The 24426-nt window shown below is 40.5% G+C and overlaps 1 protein-coding gene across 3 annotated transcripts in view; it reads left to right on the top strand.

Moving 5' to 3' along the window:
- Positions 1–312: 312 nt before the first annotated feature.
- Positions 313–24426, top strand: part of PHF11 (PHD finger protein 11) — a 30729-nt gene continuing 6615 nt past the window's right edge. Inside the window, exons 1-8 of one of the 3 annotated variants that reach the window (XM_042450459.1) lie at positions 313–435; positions 3671–3782; positions 6332–6465; positions 10288–10395; positions 12495–12628; positions 17168–17214; positions 20089–20153; positions 21772–21838. In XM_042450459.1, coding sequence (XP_042306393.1) covers positions 6358–6465; positions 10288–10395; positions 12495–12628; positions 17168–17214; positions 20089–20153; positions 21772–21838 — 529 coding nt within the window. In that variant the 5' untranslated portion in view covers positions 313–435; positions 3671–3782; positions 6332–6357. Of the gene's footprint in view, positions 436–585; positions 704–3670; positions 3783–6331; positions 6466–6891; positions 6922–10287; positions 10396–12494; positions 12629–17167; positions 17215–20088; positions 20154–21771; positions 21839–24426 lie in introns of those variants that run through there. The other 2 variants (XM_042450449.1, XM_042450468.1) reach the window with 2 other exon arrangements.

Genomic DNA, 24426 nt, shown 5'->3' on the forward strand with positions numbered 1-24426 from the left:
CAAAATCACACCAAAAGCTCTGAAAAGTCCCCGTTTCCGTGTGAAAGGCAACCCTTTCCTCTAAGAGCCAGGAGAGGGGCGCTGTGGCTTTAAAACCCAGCCCTGTTCAGCTAAGAGGGGAGGGAGAAAAAAAGTGAGCGGGACGTGTGACGTCAAGGCCCCGCCCCATTCGACCGAAAGAGTAGAGCAGGAGACATCTAGGCCCCGCCTTCCTCAGCCGAAAGAGAGAAGGGCAGGGGGCGGGGCGCTGTGACGTCAAGGCCCCGCTCTCGTTCTCTCTCTCGCTCTAAGGCGCATGCCCGGTGACGTCGCCGAAAACAGGTTCAGTTTGTAGGGGCTTCGGAGGGAGCGGAAGTGGTTCGTGCGCGAGGAACTGGGGGGCGGGGGACGGTGGCCGCTTTGGCCCTGCTTCCGGCGGCTCCTCCGAGGGAAACGGTAAGGAGGCGCGAGCGGAGGGTCGAGGGACGGAGGGAGAGCGTCGTCGTCGTCGTTGTCCCCCGTTTGGCCAAGAAGTCCTTCGGACCTGGACTCGGCTCCTTGTCTTCTTCCACGGACTTGGGCTTGTTCCTCTTTGGCCCTCGGCAGGTCTCTCTCGGCTTCGTGGAGGAGGAGGAGGAGGAGGGTCGGCATCTCAGCCCCTCCTCCTTGGAGCAACGGAAACAGCCCTGTTGGAGTAGAAGCGAGAGAGCTGTCGTCACTGAAGGTTAAGCAGATTGATTGCGCCTCCCTTCGTGTCAGGCAGGGGCTGGGCGGCAGTCTGAAGGGAGACCTTGCAGCCCCTTTGAGGCCCCCTGAGGGAAAGAAGGGGGCAGGAGCACCTTTCCGAGGCTTCAGAGTACTTCCTCAGAGGCATATTGCTATTATTATTCAAAGATATAGCCCTCTTAGTCTGTGGAATCGGTCTGTTGGGAAATCGTGCAGCACCTTTGAGACTCACGGAAAAGAAGAAGTTGGCTTTGCTAGACTTAGATCTACTTCCTCAGATGCGTTTTGTTTCTAAAGCCAGGCCGTGCGTTGCTGTGTGCCTTCAGGACATTGTCCATTTATGCCGACCCTAAGGCAGACATAGCTTTGTTTGGGGTTTTGTTTGTTTGTTTTTTGGCAAGATTTGTTCAGAGGGGCCTTTGCCTTTGCCCTCCTCTAAGGCTGAGAGAGTGTGACTAACCCAGGGTCACCCAGCGGGTTTCCATGGCCAAGCTCCAAAGTCATCGTGCAACACACAAACCATTACATCAAGCCGCCTTCCTCTAGCAATCGTGTAGATCAGCGACTCCTGAGGCTGAGATAGGGTGGCTTGCCCAGTAGGTTTCTATGGACAGCTGTCCCAGTCCAACACTCAGACCCCTTCGCCACACCCTGCTCTGCAACCAGGATTCATACAAAAACATGGCTAATGGAGGCGGAGCAGGAAAGGCTCCCAACTTCCACTTTCCCGTTATCCCCACCCTCTTTTCTCCTAAATCAAAGAAACCTGCTCTGTTGGTTGAGGTGGAGCAGGAAAGGCTCCCAAGTTTCACTTTCACATTATCCCCACCCTTCCTTCCTTCCTCCTCCTGAGTCTTAAGAATTCACTGCTGCAGGAAGCAAAGCTTTCAGAGCAATTTCCCTTGCTTTTGTGGATTGTCTGTAGTTCAAAAGACACTGCACTTTGAAACAGCTTTAACCACCAGGAGCCCTGAAGTCAAAGATGCCATATTAACATTTTAAATTCCTCTATCCTTACAGAACCAAAGCAACATGTCTCTGTACACTGGCTATCAGAACTAGGTCTAAAGCACACTGCAGAAATAATCCAGTTTGAGACCGCTTTAACTGCTCTGGGTCAATGCTAGGAAATCCTGGGAATTGTAGTTTATTGTGGCACTAGAGCCTTCTAGCAGAGAAAGTTCAATCCCTAGCATTGAGCTAGGACAGTTAAAGCAGTCTCAAATTGGATTATTTATTCTGCAGTGTGTGTTTTGGAACTTGGGACCAAAACAGACTGCAGAAATAATCCATCTTGAAACCACTTTAACTGCCCTGGCTCAATGCTAGGGAATTTTGGGAGCTGTAGTTTGTTGTGGCACCAGAGCTCTCTCAACAAAGAAGGCTGAGTGTCTCAAAACTACAGTTCCCAGACTTGTATAGTATTGAGCCAGAACAGTTAAAGCAGACTCAAACTATTTCATTTATTCAGCAGCGTGTGTTTCAGTCCTCAGTTCCCTTGAGGAGAAGTAGCTACTTCCCTGCTACAGTCTCACTCATTTTCATAGGCTCCACTGGACCAGAAGAACAAATTGGGATTTGAATCCTGGCTCCGTCTTGGAAACCCACTCAAAGACTTTGTGCAACTCACTCTCTTTCAGCCTTCTAGGAAGAGAGTGGCAAGCCTCCTCTGAATATATTGTGCCAAGAAAACCCTAGGATAGAGTCACCATAAGTCAGAATTGACTTCAAGGCACAGAACCACAACAGCGCTTTGATGCACAGATGATCTGGAGATGTTAGTTAGCAGTGCGGATGAATGCAGTTGCATTTCAGGATTCTATGCAGAGCTTCACCTAGGTACAGGGATAGTCTTGAGTTTCAGCTGCTGACATGGATGCTGTTATTCTTCAAGAATAATTATGATCATGGGGAAATTATAGTAATTTACATTTAAAAGCCATTACTTGGGCCACCAAAATATTATACAGTGGTACCCCGGGATACGAAAGCACCGCGTTACGAAATTTCCAGGATACGAAAAAATTCCATAGGAAAAAACTGTTCCGGGTTACGTTTTTTTTTTCGGCTTACGAAAAAAATTTTTGGTGCTTTTCGGCGCTTTTTTGGCTTGCGAACGGTTTCGGGTTACGAAGGGCGCCGCGGAACGAATTAAATTCGTAACCCGGGGTACCACTGTATAAGATGTGAAGTTGAAGGTTTTCATGGCCGGCATCCATAGTTTTTTGTGGGTTTTTGGGCTGTGTGGTCATGTTCTAGACGTGTTTGTTTCTGATGTTTCGCCAGCATCTCTGGCTGGCATCTTCAGAGAAAGCATCTTCTCTGAAGATGTCAGCCACAGATGCTGGCAAAATGTCAGAAACAAATGCTTCTAGAACATGGCCACGTAGCCCAAAAACCCACAAAAAAACAAACAATTATATAAAAATATCTCAACCTTTCTGGTTCATCAGCTTCATAGTGCTGGGCTTTACCAAACTTAGAATGGAGACAGAGAGGTTAAAGAGACATTCCCTTATCTTAAGGATTCAAAACCTTGCTTTTCTAATGATATTTTGGTAGCCCATTAACGGTCTTATTCAGCTTTGATTTTTTTTAAAAAAAAATAAATAAATTATAAACATAGACTACCTGGTTGAGTTTCTTAATTATTTATATCACACATTTCAGAATATCTTCAGGGTAGTTTACAAGTAACATACTTTTTTAAAAAAAATAATGAAAAATATCCATATCTCCCAAGTCATCCGTATTCTTACCTGTGGAGAATTCCTTGCAGGAGCCAAAATCAAATTCTTAGACTGTTTTCCCCCCTGACTTGGAATCTTTGCTATAAGCCAGTTGTAGTAAGTGACCTTGCGCAGGGAAGAAGGAGATAGTCCAGTTAGAATAGGCTTTTGCATCTTTTATCTTATGAAATAAAGCTGACAGAGTAATTCTTTTATCTTCACCTTCTTCCAAACAGCCCAGAGTTGTGTTCAAGATGCTTGCCTCATTTTATCGAGACCATTGAGCTTAGCAGCCTACTGGGAATTTGAATGAGCTTTCCTAGCTGAATCTGATACTCTGATCTGAAGGTAAGCAACCTAATACTTTCCAGATGTTTTGGACAACATCACCCACAGCCCCTTACACAATTGGCCTTGTTAGCTAAGGCTGATGGGTATAAAAAAAAAAATTAAAACGGTATGGCATGAGTTTCTACATTTCTGTGCTGTTCGTTCTGTAATAGCACCCTGGACATGTCCAGTCTTGTCTGATTTCCAGCATTGGGGAAATGGTTTTGCCCACAGCTGTTGCTGCTGTCTCCCCCCCCCCCCCCCTTTTCCTTTTGCTCTTTTTTCTCCTCCATTGGCTGCAGCAGTGTAGTTATAGGCCCTTTTGTGTGTATAACCTAAGAAATGTGTGATTATATATTAAAACAAGTTACTATCAGGATTGTTTGCTGTTTTTGTAACAGCAATATGTTTATGGTACCTGTTTGTAGTTTGATCTGTTACGGTTTGATGTGCTGTGGTTAAAACCATGTCACTAGTTAAATTATCAGAATACAGGAATGGTTGTGTTGACCAGAAAACTAATTTCAAAATTCTTATTGTGGTAATGCTGTTGTGGTGGTGGTGACAGTGACCTTATCTTAGGGTTTTCTTGGCAAGATTCATTTAAAGAGGGTTGACATTGCTTTTCTCTAAGGCTGAGAGTGTGTGGTTTGCCTTTTTCTGAAGCTAAGGGAGTGTTGATTTAGTGGATTTCTGTGGCTGGGTAGGGATTCAAACCACCGCTTAAGACAAATATTTAGTCCTCTTAAGGAAATTATAAATGGTCATTCAAATGTCCAGCCTGTGCCATTCTTTATCCCAAGTCTCTGTCAGCAATGCCCCTCTGCACTCTCCATTGGACTGAGCGGACAGTTTCTACAGAAAAGGATAAACAAACACAAATCTGGCATTAGAAATGGTAAAATCGCAAAACCAGTTACAAAGCATTTGAAGGCTCCATGACATACAGTTTCTGACTGTACAAGCTGACCTTAGAAGCAGCAGTTCTTGAACAAAAAATATTTCAAAGTAAGATTGGAAAGAGAAGCAGCTGAACTTTGATACACACACATACACACAAATTCCACTCCATTCACAGAAATATGAACAAAGATAATTGTTTCTTGGCACACTGCGTGAGTCCTCGCAACTGCATGCACATATAACAACAGGAATCTCTTCAAAGAAGATTTTATCTCCAAGGACACTGGCTTTTGGTGATCAGATTTATTGCTTTCACACATAATTGTTAAGAAACTCCTTGATAGGCTACTTGACTACCAGTCACTTGCAAGACCTGTGTCATCTCACACAGTTCTTTGAAGATATGGCCAGGGTCACAATCTGCATCTTACTCTTTTACACTTTGCCCCAGTCCCACAGCCCTACGTAGCTCAGGACCAGGCTATCTGGCAGATCATATCCCAATATATGAGCCTGCCTGGGCCCTGAAATCACCCTACTACTGTCACATGCAGGTTTTTTATTTTTATTCCAGCAGGCTTTTAAAATGGAAAACTGCCCTGAATCCTGTTTGGGATATAAATTCAAATAAATAGATTTTAAAGAATGGGCTGAGAGTGCTGTGTTATTTTTAGGTTGAACTGCTTTCATTGTTTTTTGTCTTTTAATGGTATTTTATCTTTTAAGTGTAGTCTTAAATCATTTTAATATTGCCCATACTTTCAACTCATTTTGTTGTTCACTTTTGGTATGTTTTTAATAGTGTTGTTTTTTAAATTGTATATTAATCCTATGTCTTTTTTCTTTTTCCCTCTCTAAAAATTGTTTCTTTCTTTTTTTTTCCTCTTGGTTTTTTTTATCTTTGGTGGTATATTATTTTGATTGTAAATTAGATTGTTTGTGTTAACAATAAAAGTTAAACTTTAAAAAATCCCCAAGAAAAATTGCTCCAGTGCTCTGACAGGACTATCCTTTTAGCCTTGGCTTTCCTTTTTTACCTTTTTCCATCCTCATGGACAGCCACTTTGGAATATGAGATGCAAAAGCTGTTTGTGATAGGATACAGGAGAGTTGTAGATACAGTCGCCCCTCCATTTTCACAGACTTGAAGTCTGTGGCAAACAGAGAGGGACAAAATGGGGCGGGAGCACACCACCATTCAAGCCAGTGGTCTTGAATATAGGCGAATTTCCATGGGAGGGGGGGAGGGAAGAATGGATCCCCTGCAAAAACAGAGGAGAGACATTATATCTTAACTGGAGAGGAGAAATCTCCGAGGGGGGGGGGGGGGCTGGTCTAAGTCATGGACAGATTGAAAACTGTTTGAAAATACAGTTGGCTCTCCTTATCCATGGATTTTTTATCCACAGATTCAAGTAACCATGACTTTAAAATAATCATTTAAAAAATCTAAATAGCAAACCTTGATTTTCCATTTTATATAAGGGACACCATTTTGCTTTGCCATTATATTTAATGGGACTTGAGCATCCACAGATTCAGTTATCCATGGGGGATCCTGGAACCAAGCCCTAGAGGATAACAAAGTCCCAATGTATTTTAGTTGAATATTTTCTTGGTGCTTTTAACTAGTTTTATGTTCATCATTAAAATCCCTTTCTAAGGTAATTTTCCCCAGTGGACTTTGATAATGGCGAAGATGGTAAGAAGACAATGTGCATTTTGTCCCCAAGACGAGGACGGTGCCATTATGTATGTTGCTGAAGAACAAAATCTTGCAGTTCATCAGGACTGTTTGGTGAGCTTTACAAAAGTGTTCTGTGTTCAAAATGATTAACTAGAAAGTGAAAGAAATTCAGATTGCTCTTTCAAGGCGAATTGCACCTTTTTGTTGTGTACCAATCCATTTCTTTATGAGGTTTGCAGCACTAACCCAAAATGTCATATCTGGTGTGAGATCCTTAAACACCTCAATGTTTAAAAGTGTTCCAAAAATTTAACAGTTTAATTTTTTTTTGTTTTTTACTGGAACTCTATTGTGTATCTTGGAAAGGAGTGGGCAGTTGTGGTCGGTCTAAATTTTTATTTTAGAAATCTGAAATCTGAAAGGTTGGTTGAATCTGCTGAACGGTGGTAAAAGACAGCATTAAGCTGCTGAAAGTGAATGGTTTGGTTATTTTCCAGACATGATCAGAGGAGAAACTGAGGAAAGAGAGCTATGGGATGGACTATTGGATATATGGCTAAGTATAAGGTGGCTCTTTCTACCCTTACATTGCCAAATTTAGCCATAGTTTTCAGAGATGGTATAGATAGTTGAAAGGCCTCCTTTGTCAACAGGTATCCCATACTTGTTCTACTCAGGGTTGATTAAAAATCATTTTTTTAAAATCTAAATATCTTAAACTTTCCACATTGAAACAAAATTAAATCAAATTTCAAAATGTAAATCAGATTTTAGAATTTTCTTAAACAAGAAGTGAAAAAAGTCTAGGTCAAAGTATCACCATGAATACTATTTATACACCTTCTGATTGTGTTCTGTGAACAGACTAGGTTATGGAAATTTGATTTCAATAAATTGACACTGCTTCACTGTTTCACTTCAGTTTTGAATGGAGTGTTGTTGAACACCCCTTTAACTTCTAGGAAGACAGAACAGCAAACAGATCTTAAGTTTATTTTATGTTCCTTAAAATAAAATTCAAAAATATACATGTTTTATAATTTAATTGATTTAGATAATTATTTTAATCGCTTCAGTTTTAATCATAGTTTAAATCACTTATGAGGAGAATTATATTTAATCATTTTAAAATAGAAGTACATTATTACTTATTATAACCTTACTACATACAGAGATGTAGATATCATTAGAAGATAGGTACACCAAGGAATTCTGAATTGTTTTCAGCTTAATCTTTAGTTTGTTAAAGTTGAAGTCCCATCAGACAGAATGAACAGATTGAAGAATTCTATGGTACATGAGTCATTCACAGAGAAATGGTTTCTATTCTTAGATTACATTGGCAGTAATTCTCATATGGCCAACCCACTGTCCTATCATTTAGAGCTTTGTAATAATGTCATGTAAAAGGCCTTGATGTAGCTTGAAGGACCAATACACTCCCCTGTTATGAACTTCATTCCTATACTCCTCTCCATTAGCATCCTTCTTTACTCCCCTTCCCTGACTTATTTCACTTTGTCCAATTCTTGTTTATTTATTGCTTGTTACCTTAATTGTTACATGGTATGTTTATAATACAGTGGTGCCTCGGGTTACGAAATTAATTCGTTCCGTGGCACCGTTCGTAACCCGAAAAGCCTTCGTAAGCCGAATTGCCATAGGCGCTAATGGGGAAAAGCCGCGATTCCGTGCGAAAAAGCCGAAAAAAGCACCAAAAGTTTTTTCGTAACCCGAAAAAACATTCGTAACCCGGAACAATGTTTTCCTATGGGATTTTTTCGTATCCCGAAAATTTCGTAACCTGGGTATTTCGTATCCCGAGGTACCACTGTACTTTATGCAAAATTATTTTTTAAAAAGTTGATATCCCTTGCATTTACATCCAGGCTCCTCCTCCTTGTTGAGATGTGCTCCCTCTTCCCAGATTCTTTCATAGCATCATAGAATTGAAAGAGACCACAAGGCCCATCCAATCCAACTCCCTGCCATGCAGGAACTTTCAAACAAAGCATCCCCGACAGATGGCCATCCAGCCTCTGTTTAAAGACCTTCAAGGAAAGAGACTCCACTACACTCCAAGGGAGTATGTTCCACTGTAAAACAGCCCTTATTGTCAGGATGTTCCTCCTAATGTTGAGGAAGAATCTCTTTTCCTGTAGCTCGCATCCATTGTTCCAGGTCCTAGTCTCTGGAGGAGCAGAAAACAAGCTTGCTCCATCCTCAATATGACATCCCTTCAAATACTTAAAGAGGGCTATCATATCACCTCTTAACCTTCTCTTCTCCAGGTTCCTAAGCCATTCCTCATAGAACATAGTTTCCAGGCCCTTCACCATTTTAGTCAATCTCCTTTGGATACGCTCCAGTTTTTCAGTGTCCTTTTTGAATTGAGGTGCCCAGAACTGTACACAATATTCCAGGTGGGGCCTGACCAAAGCAGAATAGAGTGGCACTATTATTTCCTTTAATCTAGACACTATACTTCTATTGATGCAGACTAAAATCTCATTGGCCTTTTTAGCTGCAGCATCTCACAGTTGACTCATGTTCAACTTTCTATTCATTGACCTCCTCTATCTCTACACTGAGAGAGGGAAAGTGTGCAATTTATTTACTTCACCTACGGAAAGGGTCATTTCCCAACTCCGTAAACTGCCACTAGTATATTCATAGAATACAATTCTATGACAGCCCACATGGTGTAGTACTATGACTCTGGAGGCCAAGGTTTGAATCCTGATTGTGTAAACCATTGGGTAACCTTGGGCAAATCACACTCATTCAGCCTCAGATGATGGCAATAGTAAGCCCCCTCTAAAGAAACTTGCAAAGAAAAACCCATGATAGGGTCGCCATAAATTGGAAACGAAGGCACACAACAGTAACACCAAAAATATAATTGGAGGCTGTATACTTAATATTCATGATGATCTCGCTGACAGATTTTTTTTCATGATTTAAATAAACAATCCTATTTTGAAATTAGCAAGTTTTATTAATGCTGTCTAGAATGGCTATTCTTCCTGGATGAGTAACCATCAGTGCTTCGAAATAACTTGTTAAATTAACATGTTTATTCATAACATGTTGATATTGCATTAATGTGGAGAGTAATTAGCTTATTAGTTGCAACCTCCCCTAACATTAATGTGTAAATACTACATAATTTCAGCAAAATTGTTACTTATATTGATTTTTATGTATAACTTTACATTTGTGGGGTATTTGGGTCCATTTTTCTTTCTTTTATGTTAAAAAAATAGTGTCATGACCTGTAAATCCTCTACTGCTGCTGCCACACCTAGAGGTAGCCTCCCTCAGTCTAAAATTTCTTTCATGACACAAGTCATGTGGCAGCTTGTATTTGCACATTGAGAGAATTAAGCAATAATACACAAGTATAAGTGAGTCGCTTACGCACCTTTTAATTGCTTTCACCTTGTTTCTTTGGATTTTCTTGGACTTCCCTCAAGGTAGAACAATTCTGCCATTAGCATTTCCTGGAAGCTCCTTGGAGAGCTAGTAGCCTTTTACCAGTTACTACATGGCTTTAATTTTGGTTTTTACAAAGAGGAGAGAGACACAGGTCATGGTGGCAGTAGGGTATGAAAAATGGTACTAGTGCCAACAAGCTAATAAATACAAATTAACAGCTATGACACAGGCACATTAACAATGACAACATGACCACAGGTAGACCAGTGAATAGTTGATGAAAGTTTGGGGGGTTAGTAATAACTTGCCTTGATCCTTAAAGAGAGAGGTGGGATACAAATAAATATTTTATTATTATTATTATGACCTCCCGTGCATATCTGAGAAAATGCTGAATTAAGTCTTCGGCTTGTGCTTGATAATAGTTTTTATTGGTTCGTTTTGACACTTCTTAACTTTAAGAAGTTGTTGTCTTATCTCTGCTTTTATTTATAGTTGTATTCCTCGGGATTTGTGGAATCTGATGAACATAGCTCAGACAGTCTTGATATAAGGTTCGATGTGGCTTCAGTAGTCAATGAAATAAAGAGAGGGAAGCGACTGGTGAGACACCTTCTCTTCAATTTTTTTATACTTATCTATCTGTAACAGCAAATTATGCCAATTGAGTTAAAATTGTTTACTTTCATATTAAGGGAGCCTCTGGATTCTGTGCATAAGTGATTCAAATTTGTATGCATAAATGACCTACACTCCCATTGTGAAGGAAAGCCAGGAGTGTCATCTAGAATTTCTGGTATATTTAAAGTACACATGACTGGTAGGGGAATTGAAAACAGTAAGATCAGTGGGAAATTAAATGCAGAAGGTCACAACATTATGAACACTGGCCATTCACAAGACTCTTGCTGGTAACACCAACTTGTTGTCACTAGGTCAGTGAGTTGACACATGTAGGCCAAGATCCTACATCAGCATTTGCTCTGCATATGCAGGCGGCTATCAAGCACTGAGAGGAGCTCCTACTGTTGTTCCTTAGCAATGGGGAGGTGGAGATGTGATTTGAACCATGGAGAAGCAGATTGTCTCAGCTCCATCAAGGAGAAGAAATTAGGACGTGCCTTCAAATGGAATTGGACTCACTTTTTCCTTCCCCCAGGAGCCCAGAGAAGCTGGCTCTTCATTGACTGACTTGTTCCCCCTCCCCTTTTTTCAAGCAGAAAGGAGCAGCAGTAATTCATCCTGGGGCTTGAGAACTGCCACATTGGGGGTGGGAGAAGAGTTTTTCATGGAGCACAAGGGGAAAAGCCCTTCCCAAAATGAGTTTCAGTCCACAGAAATGGCACCTGTGCATGTGTAATTCATTAACAGGATGCCAGCCGTAGTGCAATGATAAGCCATTCAGATTCAATCCCCTGTTGATGTTCTGGAGCTCCTTAGTGAACCATTGCTGCATCCCTGGCCAACTTGGAGTTCTCTTACAAGGAAATTCAAAATAAATTGAAAAAACAGAAAATTCATTCTTAATATTCACTGTGTTACCCAGTATGCATATTGAAGAGGGAGCAAGCTTGTTTTTTGCTGCTCCAGAGAACAGGACCCAGAGCAATGGATGCAAGCTACAGGAAAAGAGATTCTAGCTCAACATTAGGAGGAACTTCCTGACAGTAAGGGCTGTTCGACAGTGGAACACACTCCTTTCTTGGAGGGTAGTGGAGGTCTTTAAACAGAGGCTGGATGGCCATCTGTCAGGGATGCCTTGATTGTAATTTCCTGCATGGCGAGGGGTTGGATTGGATGGCCCTTGTGGTCTCTTCCGATTCTATGATTCTACGATTATTTGTGCTTAGATAAAGAATCTAACAGATAACGTTTCATTTGCTATGATTTGTGACAAATGACAAAGAAACAAAAGTAGGCAGACTTTTAATTGCTTAACCTGGGAGTGTAAAACGGCTAGATGCTGTAAGAAGGCTATTGGGAGAATAAAACAGTGGCCTAGAGGTACCTAGTCTGAAATTGTGATATGACGCATTTCTGATTCATCATTTGGTTGGTTGATCAATCAATCAATTAATTAATTATATTTAGATTTTACCCCTGAGCCAAAAAGAGTCTCTGAGTGGTTTACGTATGTTTTATGTAACAGTCCCTGGCCTCAGGCTTACATTCTAAATAAGATAGGACACACATTAATGTAAATCTTAAGAAGGTGGAGATGGAAAAGGCAAATCTTCAGGGAACTCCCATTATATAGAAGAAGCTTGTCACAAGCAGCAATTAAACACAGTCCTTTCGTGATAGCAGTCTTCATTATCTGGAAAACATTAAGTGAAAGACTTTGCCTTAATTATCTCTCTGTGTCAGCTGTGTTAAGGGGAAATTAGCTTACAGTTGTAAACCACTTAGAGACTGCTTAAGTGGTATGAAGCAGTATATAAATGAAGCTGCTTTCATACCCCTGTTGGGTAAAATGAAATTAATCTACAGGTTCTGATTATGTCCAAACAGGAAACTTAAGTTTAGTTTGATAAAGATCACAACACTGAATCCAGATTGAGTGTGGAGAGGGGGAATGAAGGAGGAGTACATGAGTCCAATCTTTGGTTCCAGTTTCCTACCCTGTACTTTAGGATTATTGCATTTTAATAATCTCAATATGGTATATATTTGATTAGAACTTCACACTCTTTTTGTTGCAGATATGCAATTTCTGTCGCAAGAAAGGAGCCACAGTTGGCTGCGAGATAAAACACTGTCGCAGAAGTTATCATTATTTTTGTGCTCTGTGTGATGATGCTGCAGTACAAACAGATGAAGTACAAGGCATTTATCGGTATTTAACAAAATCTTTTCTAAAAATTTGTACCATTTTGCTTATTTTATATCCAAAGCCTTTATTTGTTTATTTATTTGGCATATTTCCCTGAACTGGGACTCAAGGGAGTTACAAAATTAAAACAAATACAGTAAAATAAATACATACAAAATAGTATAATGCAATTGAACTATATTTAAAAGGATGAGAACTTGTAGAAATATTTACTTTATAAGGCAGTTACTGGAGTTGTTTCTTTAGTGGACTTGTTCTCTAATATGTAAAGTGCTATAATTGCTGTGAACAGAATAGATTTGACTATGAAGACCTTTAATATTCTCATATATCTGCACATTGGTTTTGCCTAAATGACACAACAGCCAACTTCCCAGCAACATTTTTCAGTTTTTAAAAAGTGCCAATTTAAGTGCCTTTTTTTTTTTTTTGCTTTTTTAAAAAAAGGATTAATTCTGCTTTCTTCTATTTGACCTTGATTAGTCCAGATTGCAGCCTTAAGCTGTGTTTTGGAAGAGTTGACTCTATATTCATTGTATTGCCAGAGTTTCAATAATCTTAGTGAGTTTGTGCTATCTCTTTATTTAGCTTCATAATTTATATCCCACCTTGCAATCAAATTTCATAGAATCATAGAGTTGGAAGAGACCACAAGGGCCATCCAGTCCAACCTCCTGCCATGTAGGAACTCTCAGTCAAAGCACCCCCTGAAAGATGGCCATCCAGCCTCTGCTTAAAGACCTCCAAGGAAGGAGACTCCACTACACTCCGAGGAAGGAGTGTGTCCCACTGTCGAACAGCCCTTACTGTCAGGAAGTTCCTCCTAATGTTGAGGTGGGATCTTTTTTTCAGTAGCTTGCATCCATGGTTTGGGTACCCTTCTCTGGAACAGCAGAAAGCAAGCTAACTCCTGCCTCAATGTGACATCCCTTCAAATATTTGAACAGGGCTATCATATCACCTCTTAACCTTTTCTTCTCCAGGCTAAACATACCCAGCTCCCTAAGTTGTTCCTCGTAGGGCATGGTATCTAGACCCTTCACCATTTTAGTCGCCCTCCTTTGGACATGTTCCAGTTTCTCAATATCCTTTTTGAATTGTGGTGCCCAGAACTTGACACAGGTGGGGCCTGATCAAAACAGAATAGAGTGGCACTATTACTTCCCTTGATCTAGACGCTATACTTCAATTGATGCACCTATGAAGATGCCAGCCACAGATGCTGGCAAAAAATCAGGAATAAACTCTTCTAAAACATGGCCGCATAGCCCAAAAAACCCACAAAAAACTCTTTTGAAGATAGCTTGCCAAAAAAATGTTTTTAGAACACCTCCCAGATCTGCACATGCCCACAATACACATGCTCTGTCTCCTGTATCCACCCATTGCCACATGCTCCTCATTTTGACTGGACAAGCAGGAGACAGAGACAGATTTCAGCCTACTTGTAGCATTAAAGTGCTATTGCTAGCATCTCCAATACCGAAGGGTCGGTAGCAGCTGCAGCTGTTATTTTGGAGTGACACATTGACCCACAGAAGCCGAAGCAGGGCTATCAGTACATCCTACTAGACAAGAGAAGATGAATAAAATGTCCCACCCATTCCCATCCTCTTCCTCAAGTGTAGCTCAGCCTTTACCAACCTTCAATGAGGAGTCTATCCTGGTTATTTACAACAGGTAAGAGTAGAGGCTTTTCACACCTAGTGTCGAAGACAGAAGTTATACAGAAGTTATACCTGCTCTAGATCTCCCCACAAAACAGGTCTTTTTCAGCCTCTGGACCAATTTTTCTAATCAAGATGCTATGACAAATAAAGATCACAGGAGGGGGGGAATCACAGGTGTAACAATGCACAGTAGAGCCAACTGCAGCTTCAAGAGAAATCTAGCAGCAGTTTATCCAGTTCTTTTAGTCTTCTGAGGATTGATCTTCTGGGAGCAAACTCACTAACTTAATCTGATGGGAAATATGCACTATCTCAAGGTTTCCTAGGAGATCAGGGACAATCCTCCTTACAGAGAGGTCTGGATGTGTCATTTTCTTTTAAAGTATTACAGAACTGAAATGTAGGCAGCTTAAGTCAGACTGAATGCCCATAGTGGATTCTTTACTAACTGTCAGTATAACATGAATCAGGTTGAATCCAGAATCCAGAACTCTGACAATATAGTGGCAGTTAAGAAATAGGAAAATGGACCAGTTCTTCTAAGCTCATCCTATTTGTTGGAGTAAAACTGGAAAACCCCTTGAGACCATTATTTTTAATTTAAATTTAATTTAAAAAGAATTGTTGCCCACAACTGAAAGGAGAGAAACCCACCAAAAGTGAAGCTGTCCTTCTGTCCCCACAGGACAGTTAATGTAGCATTTTAACAGTGCTTCCGAATGCTCTTGTTCATGCCCTAACTCTTGGAACACAACAGTCTCAGTATCTTCTCCTTTTCCAAATAACATTAAGGGATCCAACCTTCTATGTGTCTAGAAAACTAACTGTCCCTTTCTGTCCACATCTGAGAAAATACAACATCAGAAGCCTGGTTCTGAGAGTTTCCCAGGATTAAACACTGACATTTGCAGCCTAGCTCTGAAAGGAATTTCTTCCCCAAAGTCTAGGGATCCCAAATGAGATCTTCCACTCATCATTCATACACCTACAAGTGGACTGTGCTCTTAGAATTCATTCACCTGAGGAACATCTTGCCCAAAGATATCATAGTTCCCCATATGTTGGACTTCATAGTCTCCCAGTCATCTTGTCAGTGTCCTATCAAGTGCTATCTAGCAGCCATGTCATGGTATTTCCAATGCTTGGGCAAGATTTCCTGCTTTTCTAGTTTGCTGGTAAAGGCATTTTTGAAAGGCTACAAGAATTTACATCCACCCATGTTAGGTCCTAACTCCTGGCTTCATAGTTATCCAAGAACCTTTTGAACTGATGGCTTCTTGTCACCTGAGGCTGCTCACCTAGAAGATGACCTTCCTTATGGTGATGATGTCAGCCAGGCAAACTAGCAAGATTTTTGTTCTATAGGCCGATGAACCATACATATGTTTCAACAAAGACAAAGTTGTTTTGAGAACTAACATTACCTTCCTTCTTAAGGTAGTGTTGGCTTTTCATTTAAACCAAGACATAATCCAACAGCCTTCTTTCAGAATCCTGCCATAGATTTAGAGTGTTCCCTGCATTACATTGATGTGACAGGGCTCTAGCCTCTTACATGGATTGTACTTCAGCATCTCGCCAGTCTCAAGGACATTTCCTTTGCTACTCTAAAAAAGACAGGATTGTCTGTATCCATGCAGCGGTTATCTACGTGGATTGCTGTAACAATTTGGCTGGCTTATGAGCTAGCTCCAGACAGTCTCCTATCTAACTGAGAAGCCATTTGGTCAAAGCAATGACTGCATCAACTGCTTTCCTAAGGTGGGTGTCCCATGCATGACATATGCAAGGCTGCTACTTGGTCCAGATCTCTCACCTTTATTTCACACTACAGACTGGATTCCAAGTCCAAGATGGAGACTGCATTTGGGAGAGCAATACTTTTCTCTCCTTGGAAAATGAGGGTTTAGGTGGGAAGAGCATTTATATGGTGTATGGGGGATAGACAGGGCTACTACCAAAATGCTTATGTAAGAGCTTTAGAAGTTTCTGAATAGTGCATTCTGCAGGCACAGATAATCCATTTGTATGATTTTACAGATGACCACTCAAACTAGTTACAGATAAGCAACCTGTCCTTTAGTGTCCGTGTGTGCCTCAGTCTTTGTCAATACCAGGAAGGAGAGTCCAGTTTCCAATTGCGACACAGAAGGAAGAAGAAGGGGGAAAAGGTATCATAGGCCCCATACAGACAGGGCAAAATAAAGCTGCTTTGGGTCATTTTGGAGGTATGCTGTTTAAATGATGCATGCATTCTAAGAGCCCAGAAGCCACTCCAAAGCCATGATCCAGTCCTAAGAACTGGAGCACAGCTTTGGCACAGCTTCCAGACTCTTAGGACACATGCATCATTTAAACAGCATACCTCCAAAGTGACCCAAAGCAGCTTTATTTTGGCAGTCTGTATGGGGCTATAGTCAGCAGGATTCAAACCTGCATGGGGAGACCTCAATGGATTTCTTGTTCATTGCCTTAACTGCTCGGCTATGACTACTGCTAGTAGTGAATGTTTTCTGTGAGTCAGGGAATCATAGAATCATAAGAGTTGGAGGAGACCACAAGGCCATCCAGTCCAACCCCCTGCAATTTCCCCTTTCTCTAAAATGAAGGTTCAGTAACTTGTTCCTGTTTCATTGATGAACACTGATCACTGCACATTTGGTAACATATTGATGTACACTGTCCATACCGACACAGCTTGCCAATTGCTTATGAGTCATTCTGCCTTGCAGTCATTGTGCATGGAAGCCTTGTTTCACCTAAATAAACCATTCTTTCCAGTGAATTACATTGCTTCTACAATTGTTTTACAAACTGGATACTGTTCTGTATTAATGCAATTTCTTTTCTCTCAACATCTCCATTGTGTTAGAGTATTTTGTCCAAACCATGACCCCGTCAAGCAAAACAGTTTTTATGGTAAGTTTCTTCCATTATTTAGTTATTTCTGTTAATTTGTTCTGGCGCTGGATCAGCAGCTGTTTCAAAGCACAAGACAGAACCTGTGGGAGAATGTAATGAAAGTTGCAATCCTCATTACCATGGACAGTGATTGATGGTGCAGTTAGATAGCATTACACTTCTCAGTGTTTCAAAAGGTAACCCTTTAGGTGGTACTGTGTCTTGCTTCAGTTCTTTTTAAAACAAGAGTGAGGAAAATGTACCCACCATTTTTGAGGTTCTCTCAGCACCCCCGGTTTTCATTTTTTTTTTTTTAAAAAAAACTGCTCTAAATTTTCCTTATGCCCTGTTAGGGATGACAATTGCCAGTTAAAAAAGATTTTATGGGCCTAAAATAGCCTAGAGGTAGCCAAAAATATGGGGTGTGTGTATGTATGTGTAAGGGCATTTTGAGTTACATTTTTTTTTCTAAAAAGGAATTCGGGGGGGGGGGGCAGGGTTGTGGGGGGAAATTTCCCCCCCCCCCAAGACCATTGGGGGCAGTATGTTCTCCTAAGCATTGAGAGTTGACCACTCTTGTTATATAATAGTTTAGCCTAGCCTTGTTGTTTTGGGGACTGATCTTTTTGCCTGAATAAACCAGAGACCTCCCCTGATGGCCATTGTTTGTGGTTGCCTGCAATATAAACCCTGGCCAGTATGTTTCTGAGGTATGAGCCTTTTTGATCCCAGTGGTTCTCAAGGAAAGGATTCCTTTGCCCACTTACTCTTTCTTTACCCATAGATTTTGGTAATATTTTGTCTGTCTCCTTCCATTCCTGAAATAAACATTTTGAACAGGTGTAAGTCTGTTCATTAAGTCTTGTGTGCATATATTTTGCACTATTGGAACTGTGAAGTCGAAGGTTTTAATGGCCGGCATCCATAGTTTTTTGTGGGCTATGTGGCTGTGTTCTTCCTGACGTTCTGAAGATGCCAGCCACAGATGCTGGCGAAATGTCAGGAAGAAACTCTTCTTGAACATGGCCACATAGCCCAAAAAAACCACAAGCAACTATTGAAACTATTTACTAAGTGACTGTTAAATAGCGCTGGGGGGAAAAAACCCCAGTGAATAGTTTTCTCATGCTATAAACAATTTGAGAGAACTACAAAATACTAACCCAAACTAGATCCTGGTTCAACTTGAGGTAAGGCATCAGAAAAAGTAGTCTTGATTGCTTGCATCTGTGTTCAGTGGGAAAATTTTCAGTTGTGGCCTCTTGTCGCTGGTGTGTAGTCATGATGTCTGGCTGACATATTATCTTTGTCCAACTCTCCAATAACCAAACAAACAAACATTGGCCTGAATCTTGTTGGGATTTATGAATGTATAAACAGCATAGGGACTCCCATCTCAGTCATTTCAGTTCCCACTTAACAGGCAGCAGTGGCTATGATCAGTTGGGATTTGTTGATTGAGAAGCAGCCAACTGGTGTTCCCATCTCCTTTTCGTAATTGGTGCAACAGGCAGATGCATGGTCCCTACTGCAATTCCCCCTTGTGCTGGAGGTTACTGCTGCTCCCAGTAAGTGGAGACTGAAAGACTTTCGTGGTCTCTATATCCCCTAAACTGGAGGACCTAAAGATGGTAGTGCACACACTGGTAACCTCAAGGCTGGATTTCTGCAATGCACTCTATGTTGGGCTACCTTTGTACCAAGTCTGGAAGCTGCAGCTGGTTCAGAATATGGCAGCCAGACTCATTATGGGTACATACAGGAGTGATCACATTACGCTAATCTTAAAAGTACTCTACTGGCTGCCAGTTAGTTCCAGGGCAAAGTACAAAGTGTTGGTTATTACCTTTAAAGCCCTCTATGGCCTACAGGGTTGCCTTCTCCCATACAATCCGCCCTGTACACTCGGGTCCTCTGAAAAATGTTTGCTCCAACTGTCCAGGACTAGACTGATACTAGAAATTGATTAAGCTGCCTTATATTTAGTCAAGAGTCCACCTAATCCAGTGTCAATCTGGGCAGTTGCTTTTCAGAGTTTCAGGGAAATGTTCTTCCTATTCCTTCTGGAGATGTCAAAACCTGAGCTTGGTACTTACTGCATGTAAAGTTTGTGTTCTACATTATGCTTTCTCTCAACGTTTCTAGTTACTGTCCCCCTGAGCCATAAACAAGAATCTTTGCTCTACTTTCTTCTCCCAGTTTTGAATGAAACACTGGAACCCATTTTCCATAGTTTGAAGACAGTTGTTTCAACAGTCCTTTTAGCAATACTTTTCTCTAGAATGGCAAACTAGGTAGGTCTTTGGGGTCTGATCCAACAGGGCTCTTCTTATGTTTTCTTATTATTTATGGTAGGTGATGGAGTTGTGCTGGTCACATGTCAGAGAGTGTTTCAAGTACGTAAAAATAATACAGTGAATTTTTAAAATATTTTTTGGGGTTAGTGAAAAGAGAGCATTGGGTAATTCTTTGACAGGCCTCTTGGGAGTACAGAGGAGGAGGAAAAATTTAGATGCCAGTGATAGTTAGAAATTATTAATGTACAATTATGATATTTTAAAAAGCTTGTGAGCAAAGAGATTATACTACTTTTGAAAATATGCAGACAGCTAATTTAAGTACTGCAAGTAAAAAGGAAGAAGTGTGTTTTATAATGAACAGAAATTCCAGCAGTCTCACTAGGTAACTGCTTCTTTACCACTGAAACTTTTAATAAAGTTTTAAAGATATAATTTTAGCTTGCTGTATTAGTTTTGTATTACTGTAACTAAATGACACCTTCCAAAGAGCTGGTGGAGTTCTAGCCTGTTATTTATTTATGTTGAATGAATTAATACTAGAACAAATTGTATGATGAAGTGTAATCATTTATCTGTTGACTTTGATTTCTAGATGAAGACAGTAAGAGGGGAAAGAACGCAATCCTAATGAACTCTGCCTCTACTAGAAGAAAAATGGTAATGAAGAACTAAACAATTGCTGCCTTTTTGGTGTCAAAGTCTTCCAGTAAGGCATATCCAAGATCATTTTTAAGGCCCTGGGTTGTACCAGCCTTACAGCATCAGGCCTGTCTGACTTTACATGTGGCATTTCAAGTCTTGCGAGGCATACTTCTGAATCTATAGAGTATCCAAAATAGTGCTTTGTCCTGAGCTCCTTTCTGACCATAAAATTGGCATTGTTACCATATAACATTCCATCTGATGTCAAAAATGCTGAGTGCTGAATCTTTGGAAATAACTCAGTCTGATAACAAATAAGTGCATTGGCACAGCTGCTTCCTTTGTATTGGATGTAGACTTAGACCTCTGCACCTGGGCTGGCTGAAGGAGATTTCCTTGCTTTTCTTGGAGCAGCCCTTTTCCACGCAGGTTTTGTGTAGATGATGCTGTGAGGGTAAACAGGCAGAAATGCCTTAAGATACTTCTAGCACTCACAGAGGTTTCAATCTGCAGTTGCCTCAAGGAGAAGAGCAGAGCCTCTTCTGATTGCCAAAACTGGAGCATGACTCCAAGGGTTTTCTCTGAGAAAATCTGTCTCAACATATTCTTTCCTTGTTTTCTTTTTTCTTTCTTTTTTCTTTTTTGTTCTTCTTTACATTAGACCAGCTTTTTTCTCTTCCTCTTCCCAACACATAGCATTCCTCTGGGACAGTCGTCCCCAAACTGTACCCTTTAAAAGCTTTTGGACTTCAGCTCCCAGAAGCCTCAGCCATGTAGGCCAATAGTCTGGCATTCTGGGAACTGAAGTCCAAAATCCATTAAAGAGCACAGTTTGGGGACTACTGCTTTAGGGTAACATATATCCTCCCCTCCCTACCTCTTTGTCATTAAGTAGTTGGGAATGTTCCCATCCCTTTCTGCACCATCTAATTTCCTACTTGTGAGCACTGATGTACTCCATTGTTTAGCTGGATGTTCACTTACCAGTTTGAAACTCAGAGAAGAGGAAACCAGGGGCCTACACTGGCCTCACAGGAGTTGTTGAACAACATCACTTGGACCTCTAGTGTTTTCCAAAGCTAGGGATACTGAGACCCTTCTCTTTTCTTAGCTTTCCTTCCAGCCATTTTGCCAATGGACTTTTAAATTTTAGGCAGAATATACAGTGAATCTGTTTATGCCTCTCTGTGTTCATCTCCCCTTCAACACAATTACTGCTTTTCCCTTGCTTATATTTTCAAATGGCTAATGATACATCATTAAGCATTTTTGTACAGCGTATTCAGCTTGCATTTTATAGCAAGATAAAATTGTTATGAATGTGGTGGGTCAACAATAGTCTTCCCGGAAGTTAAATAATTTTCTTAAAGTTCATGATAAAGGATCAAATCCCCAGTTATGTACAAAACTTGCTGAGTGACCATGGGTGATCACTACCTCTCAACCTAATTTATTTTTCAAATAGGGATGATAGAAAAACTTCTTTAGCTTCTTGGGGAAATGATAGGGTATAGTAAATAAATAAATCAATAGTTTAATTAAATGACATTTAATTTAAAGTTGCAAATTCATTTGGGAAAAATATTGTTTAATCGGTGCTGAAAATTTACAATTAAAAATACCCTTTTTATAGAATGATCAAGAAACACTTGCAGAAGAGAACCTACAACCCCTCAGGAAAAAGCCTAGCCAACATAAAGGTAGGATCTTGTTACATCTGATATATGCTAAAAGTTACAGTTAGCAATATGAACTTTTGGGGAAATGGCTGTAGTTAACAATTTCCTTTCTTAGATTAATTACCTTGTCCACTGGTAAATAATATTGAAGCTATTTGCTTCTTAATTTCTGTATGACAATATAACATGACATTGTTATTACATATTGGCTGCAGTCTAAAATCTCTTCAGCATAACAAACATCCATGTGTGGACCTGTGCTAGGCTGAACCATATACCTTCCAACTGACATACTGAAAAACCTCAGTGGACTTGACATCTTTTTGAGTCTGGCTCTATGGACATAGCCAGACATTTCTGTGATTCTATGAGGCAAGATCACAGAAATGTCCTGCCACAAAGTGTGGAATGGCCATGAGGGAGGAAAGGAATACCAACACCCCCCCACCTGTCAGGTACAACATGTCTAAAACCCCTCTTTCATAACAAAAAGACAAATTCTAGACTTTTTAAATAAGAAAAATTGCTTTATTGTAGAAAAGAAGATCTTAGTAGACAGGTCCATGACTTTTTGGGAAGTCTGAAGATGGAAACACTTTTATAAAACATAGCAAAATCCCTCCCCATAAAATTGTGTAAGTCAGTGATTGGCTCCCAGTTCCCGCGCTTTATATCCATTAGCATGATATAATGGCTACTGTCCGGAAAATCTACACCTTCCCACCGGCACTAGATTAAACAACATGAAAACAGCATCTGCCCTCTATACATGTTATATAACACTTGGAATTGATATCACATAGTATTATCATCACATCGTCACATATATTTAGCCTGTATTAATCAGTAACTAAAAACACATACAACTAAATCCATCACTTATTAAATTATTAAACTTATTATTAAAACTGGTCATTAGCTCTGCTTTTCTTTTTCTTTCCCCCTAAAACTCAAGCCTCTCTCCTCTACCAAGATAGAACCCTCCTATATACATTCCAAGCAGCTGTTTTTTCTCTACAGACATTTTTGCTCTTGAGAGACTCATTAACCCTTACAGCACAACCTCACAGTTTACCATCAGCATCAACCATATCAGCTATCAATCCCATCTCTCTTTAAAACAACTCAAAACAACTTCTGTCAGGAAAGCATTAAATTAAATGTGTTCCTGACACCACTCCACCTGCACCCAAAAAGTATGTTTATGGATGTTGATAATAGAATGCCAGACACTGAATAATTTTATATGGAGGAAAAATACATTTGCACAATTTCAGTCACATTTTTTGTGTCCAGAAGCTTCCCCTAGGAGCCAGAGTTTTCACTCTGATGATAATGTGCTGTGAACACTCTCAGGGAGAATATTGGCAGTGAAGTCCGCCCTCTGTGCAACCATTCCATTTTCCACTGGGATCAGGCAGGATCAAAGAACTATATGGTTAGGTCCCCCTAGCCAAATGCAAAATGAAAACAGCAGTGTTGAAATCCATCAAAATGGGTGTTGGTTGCTGCACAAGATGGAATGAAATCCATCTCCGCAGCAGCACAGAATGGATATGCACAGACATATGGGAAACTTATGTGTGCTTATGCCACAAAGAGGATGCCAGCCACTGAAAAGTTATTCTAATCTATCATTGTAGCAGACAGTGATAAAGGCAATAGTATCTGCTTGCCACCCTGGGTCCTAGTTGTGAGAAGAGTAAATAAACTTAGAGAGGTTGGGGAAAAGTGAGAGAGCAACTAAGGAGTCCTTATGGCCATTTATTGCTGAGGCCACTGTCAGGCAAGCAAGGGTACAGCATGTTTCACCAAGCCTGATCCTGTGATCTGACAAACACTAGGCCCTGAGAGATAAATTCATCATTCTGTCCAAATGCAAAGCTCCATTCAAAAGTAAAAGGGAAGGCCCTGTTGGGTTATAAGGAAAGTAGCAATATATTTTAATGAGTGCCTATACCTTCCAGGTCCTTTGGGCAGAGGAACAAGGAAGCAAGGTCCTTATCCTACAGTTCTGCATTTGCCATTATAAAAGGGATATGTAATTCAGTGTTCTCTGTCTTTGGTATCCCTGTTGGTGGTAGCATGGCAATACCAGCCACTTTTAGAGATTGTGTAAATATTTTGTCCCTACTGTAGCCCTACAGCACTATTATTCCCCCTGTAGAAATGAATGGTAGCCATTGACATACGAAAAAGAAAATAAATGACTGACTCTGTCTCTTGCCTTTCAGCCTGAGTCATTAAGCTTAAGTTCTACCCCTCTCAACTGAGCCCCATTCTGTTGCTGTTTCTTGGCCCTTCTAAAGTAGGAGAAATGTGGGATGGATGTTAACAATATGCGTTTAACTATGACTGAAGTACCTTGCAAATAGTACACAGATAGGAAAAGGCAAGGGACTGGGATAAGGAAATTGCTTCATCTTAAACTCCCTGTTTCTATCTTCTATCTTAACTGCCTCATCCAATCCAGCTAAAAAAGTAGGTCTGGGATTTAAATGCCTATGCTGGATGGGGCTGCTCTTGAATCTGCCACTACAGCTGTGAACAGGGATGCAAGTGCTGAAAGTGGCTTATTTACAATACATTGGCCTGTTACAGACTGCTTC

Source organism: Sceloporus undulatus, chromosome 1 (genome assembly GCF_019175285.1).
Source record: "Sceloporus undulatus isolate JIND9_A2432 ecotype Alabama chromosome 1, SceUnd_v1.1, whole genome shotgun sequence".
Classification (NCBI taxonomy): domain Eukaryota; kingdom Metazoa; phylum Chordata; class Lepidosauria; order Squamata; family Phrynosomatidae; genus Sceloporus; species Sceloporus undulatus.